We start from the raw sequence: 12,077 nt of genomic DNA, 5'->3' as shown, positions 1-12,077 counted from the left end.
TTTTAGAAATTGTATTTTGAGAACGATTTCAGAAGTGAAAATTAAACATCAAAAAGTCTTTTAAATTAAAATTGGTTTATTTTTAACCTTTGGGTAGTGGCGTCACTGTGTGAGAGACCGAGTAGAGTTTTTTTTTGGATAATGGTATTAAACAGGTTATTGTAAAAAATCGAACGTTTCAGTACCTTTATGAATGTAACGTTGTGACTAAATAAACTATTTATTGATATTTTCATACTCACCTATAATTTCCCGCAGTTTCATCTACAGAGAGCGCATGTCTGTGAAGCAATCCAGGATTGAGCAGTGCACACGCTGCAAAAGTCTTTGGTTTCGAATTGGATTTTTGTGGAACAGGTGTCCGTATCTTTGGCGAAGGAGGTTGTTCCGTACTTGCAGAACGTTCTAGGACAAGATCAGGAGCGGATGGACTTCTATTGATAGAACCCTAATAATAAATAAAAATATAGAGCGAGTTTTAACTATGGAACGCCTCCATGAAATAGGAAACGGCTTGCACGATTTACATATATAAATTTTGATACAAATCTATGTCTTTGTATATTTCTACTAGCATGAATTTGATAAAATATCTTTGAATAATCATCATCATAAGTGGCTCGACAATCCGTTGTGGATCTTGGCCTGCTCACAAAGAAGTCGCCACTTCTGTCGATTCCTGGCAACTTCCCTCCATCTTCTGACCCTTAGAATTTGTAGATCTTCTTCCACATCATCAATCCATCTTCCTCGTGGTCGTCCTCTACTTCTTGTGCCCTCTGGTTTTGAAAATGTTAATGACTTCGTGTATTCGCGAGCTGACATCCAGCCCATCTGGATCAATGTGTGCAGCCCATCTCTGCACTCTGCACTCTGCACTTTAACGAATTTCACAATATCTGGATCGGTGTATAACTGATATAGTTCAAAGTTGTATCTTCGACGCCATAGCCTATTTTTATTTACGGCCCCAAAAATCTTTCTAAGAATTTTTCTCTCAAAAATACCAAGAAGTCTTTCATGATTTTGAGATAAGGTCCACGTTTCAGCCCCATATATCAAAACCGGTCTTATTAAGGTCTTGTATATATTAAGCTTTACTGCACGTTTTATATTTTTATTTTTTAAATGTTTCTGGAGACCGTGACCAGTTCTGTTTGCTATTGCTATGCGTCTTTTTATTTCGTCGCTTGTCGTGTTTGTTGCGTTTACTAGAGATCCAAGATATGTAAATACTTTGACTTGCTAGGTATAGTTGTTAATTTGAATTCTCTGTTGGATATTTCGAGGGTTTTTAGAAACCAACACACATTGCGCGTCACGAAAAAGAGGCCACCTAGAATTTTGTAAGAATTTTTCAATAACTTTAAGTTTATACAATTTATTCTATTATAACTAAATTCCCACAATGCAGAGATAATTTTATTGTCTTTTAGGCACCGACAAACGGTAACCGACAGGTCACTTGTTATTTGTCATTGTTACTTTGATTAATAATGGAATGAGTCAAAGAGAAATGGCCAGACAGCTTGGAGTCAGTCGTTGTATGGTCCAAAAAATTTACCAACGATTCGTAGAGACTCGATCTCACGAACGACGACCAGAATCAGGCCCGAGAAGAATCACGACGGCCAGGGAAGACCGTTCTTTATAACGCACTTCTGTGCAAAATCGGTTCTTTACGTCTAGATTAATCCAAAACCGTTTTCAAAATGCTCACGGGTGGACTTTAAGCACTTCTACCGTGAGAAAAAAGTTGAGGGAATTTGGTCTAAGGGCTCGCTGTCCAGCAACAGGACTTTGTTAACAGCAGCACATCGACAACGATAGATGATTGGAAAAATGTTTTGTTTAGTGATGAGTCCAGGATGGTTCTTTATGGCTCAGATGGTCGCATAAAAACATACAGAAGACGTAGGGAATGATATGCTGCTTGTGTTCGACGAGTACGTGTTGCTTTTGGAGGAGGTTCGGTAATGTTTTGGGCAGGCATTTCATTCGAGGGCCGTACTGATCTCGTATTTATTGATAGAGGAGCGTTGAATGCATACCAATACATTACTGAAATTCTAGACGAGAATGTAATGCCTTTTGCTGGGTTTTTCGGCGAAAACTTTATTTTTATGCAAGACAATGCGCGGCCACACGTAGCCAGGATGGTAACGCAATATCTGGAAACTGTCGGTGTGCCAAAAATGAACTGGCCGGCTCAAAGTCCAGATTTGAACCCGATTGAACATGTTTGGGACCAACTCAAACGAAGGGTAAGAAACAGAATACCTGCTCCAGTAAATCGTGAGCAGCTTCGGTTGGCGTTCATAGAAGAATGGAAAGCTTTTCCTCAAAACGACATCCAGAATTTGATCAATTCAATACCAAATCGAATGAGGAGTGTAATTCACAATAGAGGTGGTAATATACAGTATTAATAATTCACGACTTAATTGTAATTTTATAAAGAAAACAGAAAAAATGTACAATCCGATTTTTTTTATTTTTCAATAAAATCATTATTTTGGAAGAAGTTATTTTTTGACATTTGTTATTTAAAAAATGATTGCATACTGCTTTAGAACATATTCTTAAACATTACACAAACATCTAATGACAATCACTTTGTGGTATGATTCGTAAAAATTAAAAAATGGCAAAAATTTTAGGTGGCCTCTTTTTCGTGACGCCAGTGTATATTTGGTTTTTTCTCTATTGAATTAATTTTTTGTTATCGATAAGAAGAAGAATAATTTTGGCTTATGTGAAATAAAGTTTAATAATATATAACAAAAATATTATCAAATCCGAAGTAAACTGGATTATGGTGCAATATGCTATTCAACTGCGAGTAATCATATTCTTAAAAAACTAGACATTATACAAAGTACATGTTTAAGACTGGTTCTGGGTGCTTACCGAACTAGTCCTGTTTCAAGTTTTCAGGTTATCCTTGATGAACCCCTCTATCAATACGAAGACAACACATTTCTTTAAATTATGGAGCGAGATTGTCTTCCAACCCTAATAACATAAACTACCTCCTTCTTTACAAAACACATCCACCTAGAAATTGACGTCAAAAATTTAAATATCTACCCCTTGAAGAATGTTTAACAAGATATGGTTTTGACCTGGAGCAGCTGACACATTATTATCCTACACAACGAACTATACCTCTCTGGACTACTAATTCTCCCACTATTGCCATATCCCTCACGGCCTATCCAAAGAGTACCACAAATCCTATAATTATTAACACGCTATATCAAGAACGGATATCAGAATACACTGGCTATAACAAGATTTTTACTGATGCATACTAGGTGGCAGCCGTAGCTCAGTAGCTATGTTACTGGCTTAACAGGGGTTCGAATCCCGGCACCGACAAAATTTTCAATTTCTAATTTAACTGAGCTGCCACCGTGCTTCGGAGGGCACGTAAAGCCGTCGGTCCCGGCTACGAAAGTAGTCGTTAAGTTGTGTTAGGAGCGCTTGCGCGACCTGAAAACCCTAACACCAGACCTTAGCCAGAAAGTTACACGAACTTTACTTTTACTGATGCATCAAGAACTGAAAATTGACATGCAGCGGCCTTTATACTAGGAAACATTGAATATTATACAATTCGTAACCCTCAATTCTGCAGCATTTCCACGGGAGAAGCAATCGCCATTTTAAAGGCATTAGACGTATGTAAGAGTAATGCAAGCTCAAAAAATCTTCTCATTACTGACTCTTTATCTGTTCTTCAGAGCTTAAAGCAAATATATCCAACACATGCTATCCTGCAACAAATACAATTGACACTTTACCACCTACAAAACAGACATGCAAAAGTTAAATTTCTTTGGGTACCGTCGCACACAAGTATCGCATGAAATAAAAAAGTGAATAAATTGGCAAAGAAAGCTGTTACTGATAAAAAAAAGGAGTACCCCATTCCTTGAAGAGGCCAAGGCCTAAACAAGGTAAAAACGATCTTGTCATGTTACTAACGAGCAAACGGAAAGAATGACAACAATTCCATTCAGTGATATCCAGCTCAATATTAAATAGCATTGTGTAAAAAATTGGCAACAAATGTGTAATTCTAATACAGCTAAACGTAAAAATGTTAAAACTAGGATTAGTCCTAAACTGCAATTTCCAGAAAATAGAAGGCAACAGGTGATTATAAGCCGATTAAGAATTGGACATACAACGTTAACTCCCAGCATCTCATAACAAAAGAGCTACCACCTGAATGTTCCTACTGTGAATGTCCAATAACTGTTCAGAATATATTGAATGAATGCTCTCTTCATTCCTAGGAAAGAGCCATCAACAACATACCAGAACAAGCAAATAAACTTAAAGATATTTTAAACTGTAATGTATCAAATACAATCAAATTCCTTAAAGACATACGTTTATTACATAAACTTTAATAGATATATATTATTTTGTAATTTATAATGCATTATTTGTAATTTAATTTGTAATTAGTATATTTTGTTACTGTTAAATCTGTAACACTCGCTAATGACCTGTAATTGTTGATGCGGCAATTCTAAATAATAAAAAAATATCTTACCTGTGGAATTTTGAGCAAATTCTTATTTTGTTGCGTTTCTAACGCAAGGCCCCTAGAAAAATGTAAAAAAGACTGAGTCAACGCCCTTCTGTCAGTCGAGGCTACATGCTGATGAGGATGAGGGTGCTGAGCCATAGTCTGAACCTAAATAAATCGCAAGATGTTAGGGAATATAGTTAAGCTGTAAGTAAACAAAATAGAAAATAATCTAATCTTTTTAACAAATATTTTTGAATTAAGTAAAAAAATTAAAAATCCTAAGATTTCCAATGTTTTGAAACTAACTGCTCTTTCTACGACTTGCAAAGCAGACATATTGATAAATTAGGTTGAAATACGTATAAGCGAATGGCAGATGCCCTGCATTGAAATTAAATCTAATACAGTCTTTCTGTTTTAGTTCTTTACTCGGTTTCGAGTACTAGAAACTAAATTCACTAAGAGTTTTTACCGTGATGAACGGCATGTGGAATGCAAATTATAGATTCCCTTGTCGACTAATTTATCAATCTGTCTACTTTGCAAGTTATAGAAAACGCAGTGGTAAAAATTTCAATTTAGTTTCGCCAAGTAGGAAAACTTAGGATTTCGAATATTGTTATTAGATGGCGTTGTAACGTCTGTATCTAATCTGTAAATCTAATACCGTCTTTCTGTTTCTGAATTAATTAAAAATGAATAACGAATATTATTGGGAGTAAATATACAAGTAAGCAGCTAGTAGCAAAATAGTGTAATTTAGCGTTTTTAGCTAAATATTGTGCCAATTCGTGTATGATAATTGGAATTGTCTATTACGATTAAAGCATTTTTTAGAATAAACCCAATCATTTGAGTGAATTGTTATTCAAAGATATCTACAATTATCTCTGACACTAAACAATCTTTAATAAACCATCCACAGCATCTAATAGTAGTTCCACAGATAAGCTTTCTATGAAAACTTGAGACTGGTTTAAATACTTTTGTCCTGGCAGAATTTTTACACTGAATATCCTTCATTTAGCCAATTTAATTTGGCTAATAAATTGATCTGTCAGATCTGAACCTGTGTGTATTTTCGCATATCCCTTTAACACTGCTTTTCCCAACGAAGAATTTGTTCGCTGTCGATTAGCACTACGGTTTGTAAATTAAGCACATCCTTTGCCAAAATTTATTTATATCGTAAGCATTATTGCATCATAAATATTAAATGGTCTATGAGTTTTTCTTCTGAGATTTGACCACCATAGGCCAGGTCAAGGTTGCAGAAGACTTGAGCCGTCTCGAAAAACCTGAAGCAGTCTATCACTCCCTTCATATTCAATATACTTAAAGTTTATTTCACGAAAAATGATTGAGTGCTTAATGATTGCAATAAAACCCTACCGCAAGTACCCCAGCTTAGTCAACATTAGTTGAGCAGGTAAGTATTCAGGTAAAATTGAAGCTACTGTGGAGTGTCGTTAGCTTGTTTGTATAATAAATTCCTGGTAATATAAAAACGATTAAAAAATCGTATAAAATTATAAAAACGATTAGAATACATTTTATTTCATAAAGTTGTAAACATTTTAACAGTGAATTTCACTATCAATGGTTGATCTTTTAATGACCACAATAAATTTGTTGATCGTTAAGTATTTCCTGGAATAATTATACAGGTTCCCTCTATTCTGTATAATTTGTAAAAGTATATAAAACCGATGAGAAATTTTCAAATATACATTTTGTTTCATTTAGTTGAAAGTGTTACAAGTGTTACCAGTGTTTATACCTATTAACAATATAGGTATAAACACTGGTATAATGATAATATGTTGTACGAAGAGCAACGGATACCTACATTAGATGCTTTAAAACAACGGCTTACTAATGATGATACATAAATAAACTGTAGCCGCATTAGTCTTTGGAGGATTTTGTCTAAAATGGACTTCAGATATTGTACAATTAACAAAAGGCAAGTGCTGATGGAGTCCCATCGTTTACAAAAGTGGCGTACTGAATATATAACTTCCATAAGAAAGTACCGTACAGAAGATCGACCAATAATTTATCTGGACGAGACATAGTTTGACACTCATGAAACACCATCCAAAGGATGGTCCGATTCTTCCAACAGGTGTCAAACAAAAGTTCCATCAAACAAAGGGAAAAGAATAACAATTTTACATGCAGGATCAGAAAATGGTTGGGTCCCAAATGCCTTATGGCTTTCTGCAAAGAACATTAAAGACTCCTGTGTGGACTACCATGAGGATACAACGGCAGAGCTTTTTGAGCAATGGTTTAAGAATTGTCTTATACCTAACCTTCCTTAAAATAGTGTGATAGTAATGGACAATGCAAGTTACCACAGTCGTCAATTACATAACTCTCCAAGTGCAAATAACACGAAAATTGAAATTCAAAACTACCTGTTAGAAAACGATATATATTTTGAAGAAAGTTATTTAAAAAATGAACTGTTAGAAGTGTTAAAATCATTTTCTATTAAAAAAGTATATGTTTGTGACGCATTGGCCGAGGACATGGGACATACAGTGTTACGGCTTCCGCCCTACTATTGTTTATTTAATCCCATAGAGCATATGTGGCACCAACTAAAGTCAAATGTTAGGTCACAAAATGTTTCTCCGACTTTAAGTGGTAGTGTAGTCAAATTAATAAGGAAATGTGTTGATGATATCTCCCCAGAAACTTGGAAAAATTCAGTACGCCATGTAATGAAAGTAGAAAATTCATATGTTACTTTGAATCACATAATTAAACCAATTGCTATTAATCTTGAAAAGGATAGCGACAGCGAAACAGAATTAGGTATTTAGGAATTCATAAAGATATTTTGGGTATTTTTTTTTTGTAAATAATAACTTGTATATATTTTTCTATATTTTTTTTTTCAATTCATCTATTTTTTGTACATTATGTATTCGTTTGTATGTATATACTGTAAATAGAACTATTATTACTGTACATTTTTAACGATATCCGATTAGGAAGAGCAAAAACTTTTAAACACGCCAGTTTTTTGCTGACAGTCCTAAGCCTGTAAAGAGTGTGAAGAAAAGTACCTTTCTGAATTTAGATCCATATACTACAATTATTCACGTAGAATAAAAACTACTTTCTTCATGTTAAAAATTGTTCAATTATCAAGTATATTCACTTGAACAACCTGAAAATACCATATGAAATAATTTAATACATTTTTATAATCGTGTATTACACAGCTACCAATGAAATATATTAAATAACAAACTTTCTGAAGTGCGACCCTGTGTACTTCGGTAGTTTATTGAGAGACTCTTGTATACATAATAGGATCAACTCAGGTAACCATTAAGCACTCAACCATTTTTCGTGAAACAAACTATACACACTTAATATTGTTCTGAAGCTATTTTCTTGTGGCATTTTAAATTAATTACTATTTAAATGGGAATAAGCCACAATTAAAGGTTAAAATACGTTTATTGACGTTTCAATTTCCACTTCGGAAATCGTTCTCAAAATACAAACATTAGTAAATTAAACAATTTTTTTTTTTTTTTTTTTTTTTTTTTTTTTTTTTTTAATTTGTTTAATTTACTAATGTTTGTATTTTGAGAACGATTTCCGAAGTGGAAATTGAAACGTCAATAAACGTATTTTAACCTTTAATTGTGGCTTATTCCCATTTAAATAGTAATTTATACACAATACTTCAAAAGTAATTGGAATTTTAAACTTCCCGAAATATACGTTATATTTTTGTTACTTGCATTTCAGATCAAGTGGTTATTTATATTATAGTAAATAAATTCCTTGTGTGAATTGTACACGTTACACGTTTTTGGTTTTTGGTTTACAACATCTAACCCCTTAGCGAGCTCTCAACGATTGAGAAATAAAGTAAAATAAAATTGCGGAAAAAAATTACTAATTAATATATACACACCTGCACTGCAGATGTTTTTAATGAACTATGTCTACTGCTACAACTACCGTGACCGCAGATGCTTGGTGGCCCTGTAGTACTTAACTTGAATCTGGCCGGTACTACTTTGGCAGCAGAGTCTCTGGCTTCAAAAGTCATAACACACGCAGCTACAACAATGAAGCCTGCAAAGATAAAACTCTATTGTTTGCAATGTCAAAGTAGTTTGAAATTAATAATCAAATATATAGAAATAAAAGTGCAGGACTTATCATGGGTAATCCTCTAAGCCCATTACTATCAGCTATTTAAATGGATAATCTAGAAAAAAATATTTTAAAACATCTCGTATTCAAACAGTTTTTATATGGGTGGAGATACGTGAACAATATACAGGTATGATTTACAGCAGAGTTTCCCAAACTTATCTAAACCGCGACCCCTTTTTGCTAAAAAATTTGTTCGCGACCCCCCAATTTCCCCCCACTCATTTATTCAATATTATTTGACAGAAATAGCGTGCTTAATTTACAATTATCTGATGGTTTCTCAAATTTAATTTTACTTTACTGTTTAAGTTTAAATCAAAAACAATTATTTTATTTTAATACAATTATTTTAATGATTGCGATCTGTCCCACTAGTAATTAGTAGTAGGTACTTCTGCCAGAATAGCATTTACAATAAAAATAAATAATAAGAAGTCGACTGCACATTGTACACCGCGACATATTAGCTTGTGTCTACATCGCAAAACTCTTCCATGATAATCGCGAAAGCGCTCGCTACTAGATAGCACTCTGGAACGTTCTCGTAGCCTCGTTTTGGCTATATATAAGTGGCGATGCGCAACGAAACCTCAGTTCGAATCCAAACAGCCTATGGTGGCGAACGCGGTGTTGAGTAATGGGTAAATATTTTACGACTTACGTATTCCCGTTTACGTATTTATTTATGGACAAGTTTTTAAAAAGAAGTGCAGAACCATCTACGTCTGAAAGTGGCAGTAGCAGCAATAAAAAGAAAAACAGATTCTACATTGATGAATATCTTAAATATGGTTTTACCGTTATTTCCAATAAACCACAATGTGTTATTTGTGGACAAGTCTTGTCAAAAGAAAGCATGAAGCCATCAAAGTTACTTCGACATTTAAATAGCAAACATCCAGATAAAAAAGACAAGCCCGTAGAATTCTTTGAAAGAAAGCTGAACGTCCTTCACAAACAGCAAGACAGTTTTCCCTTGGCAACCACTACTAATGAAAAAGCATTATTAGCAAGTTATAAAGTTGCTTATCGTGTTGCCAAAACTAGTAATCCGCACACAATTGCTGAAAATCTGATTTTTCCAGCAGCTGTTGAAATGGTACATATAATGTGTGGGGAAAGAGAGGCCGCAAAATTAAATACAATACCTTTGTCAAATAATACTATCCAAAGAAGAATTAGTGATATGGCAGAAGATATTCAAGCGCAAGTTGTGGAAAATCTTAATAAATGCACGTACTTCTCTCTTCAAATGGACGAATCCACAGATATATCTAACTGTGCCCAATTCATTACGTTTGTAAGATATGATACAAATAATGGCATTCAAGAAGATATTTTATTTTTTTCCCCATTGGAGACCAATACCACTGGAAAATGTTTACTCGACACTTTTGTGAAACGTACAAGTAAATATGATATTGACTGGGGTAAATGTATTGCTATATGCATAGATGGCGCTAAAGCTATGACAGGACATAAATCTGGTCTTGTCGTCAAATTACAAGAAATAATGCCAAATGGAGACATTGTTTTTTACATCGAGAAGCTCTTGCGTCCAAAGCTTTACCTCCTGAAATGGACTGTGTTATGAAAACCATCGTTAAAGTTGTAAATTCCATTAAAGGAAAAGCTTTGCAGACCCGTATTTTGAGAAAAATTTGCGAAGACATGGGTGCTTTATTTGAAAATCTTCTCTATCACACCGAAGTAAGGTGGCTTTCAGAGGGCAACGTCTTAAAAAGAGTATTTCACTTAAGAGCAGAGCTTTTAATGTATTTGAAAGATGAGAAGTCCCCATATGAAAATCAATTTTCCGATCCTATTTGGCTTTTGAAACTAGGTTTCCTTGCTGATATTTTCGAGCAATTAAATATTTTGAACAGTCATTTACAAGGTCGCGACATTAATATAATTACAGCCACAGATAAAATTAAGGCGCTTCTAAGAAAAATCGATTTATGGTCGATTTCACATGGCAAAAAACAACTCGATTCATTCCAGTGCCTTCAGGAAATTATGGAAAATGTATCCAATTACAGTGCTACAAATTTTGAACAAGTTTTTGCTGACATGCATGTTACTTTGCTCAATTTAAAACAACAGCTCTGTGATTATTTCCCCGAAGAAATTCAAAACAGTTACGACAGTTGCAGATGGATACTAAATCCGTTTTTAGCCGATTCCTTTCAGCATGTTGAAATACCAATAAACATGAAAGAAAAATTTATTGAAATATCAAATGATGGAATGTTGAAGCTCAAATTTTTTTCCCAGAACTCGGACCAATTTTTGACCGAAAAGATGCAGGAATACCCCCAGTTGGCGAGTGAAGCTGTAAAATGTTTGGTTCCATTTGTAACATCATATTTGTGTGAGTTAAGTTTCTCGTCTATGACTGCCATTAAAACAAGAGTTAGAAATCGTCTCGTACTTGAAAATGATATAATTGTGTGTGTCTGAAATAGACAGCCTAGATTTGAAAGATTAGTTTCACAGAAACAGGCGCATAGCTCTTATTAAGATTATAATATTTGACTTTGTTTTACTCTTTTATTTTTACGGACTTTAATATTTAGTTTAATATTTCGTCTGATAATTAATTGTTAATTTCTATTTAAGGCGTTGTTAAAATAAAAATACATGATCTAACAAAGTGGTGCTTTTGTCTTATTTTCGAAATGTTCGGCGACCCCCCTAGTACCTCATGGCGACCCCCCAGGGGGTCGCGACCCCCACTTTGGGAAACACTGCTTTACAGAAACTAACACACAACTTGACCAATTCTTATCTTACAATAATTAACTCTATAGTTATATTGATTTTACAACAGAAATTGCACAAAATAAATCCATGAATTTTCTAGATTTAAAAGTGATGAAATTTGAAAACAAACATAAGTTCTCCATATTTCGTAAACCATACTGACACAACTGTATAATTGCATCCTGTTCATCGTCACATCCCACACAACATAAATTATCAGCCTGCCATAGCATGTTACAACAGAAATTCACATGTCAAAGAAATACTAAGAGAGATATAATTCGATAATTATACGGATAAGTTGGGTCGATCGAATAAGAAATGAAATCGAATGAAAAAGAGCACAGAAATAACAAAAACGATAAAAATTCGAAAGTTACAATATTTCGGTCATGTAATGAGACATCCAGAGAGGTATAACCTTGTACACCTCATAATACAGGGTAAGATCGCCGGAAGGAGAGGTCCAGGCCGAAGAAGAACATCCTGGATCCGAAATTTCCGAGAATGGTATCAAGAGACCACCGCTAATTTATTTAGAGCCGCCGTAAACAAAGTTATTATTGCCAAT

General features: G+C 34.3%; 1 protein-coding gene across 1 annotated transcript in view; it reads right to left on the bottom strand.

The window, feature by feature from the left end:
* LOC140446278 (uncharacterized) overlaps positions 1-12,077 on the bottom strand; it is a 167,067-nt gene that overhangs the window by 109,524 nt on the left and 45,466 nt on the right. The window contains exons 4-6 of the mRNA XM_072538816.1: positions 8,493-8,656; positions 4,568-4,711; positions 243-448 (exon numbers count right to left, since the gene is read on the bottom strand). Of these exons, the coding sequence (XP_072394917.1) occupies positions 243-448; positions 4,568-4,711; positions 8,493-8,656 (514 nt within the window). The remainder of the gene's footprint in view (positions 1-242; positions 449-4,567; positions 4,712-8,492; positions 8,657-12,077) is intronic.

This window comes from Diabrotica undecimpunctata, chromosome 7 (assembly GCF_040954645.1).
Source record: "Diabrotica undecimpunctata isolate CICGRU chromosome 7, icDiaUnde3, whole genome shotgun sequence".
NCBI classification, from domain to species: Eukaryota; Metazoa; Arthropoda; class Insecta; order Coleoptera; family Chrysomelidae; genus Diabrotica; species Diabrotica undecimpunctata.
The sequence above is the reverse complement of the archived record's forward strand: the minus strand, read 5'-3'. Positions and strand labels throughout refer to the sequence as shown.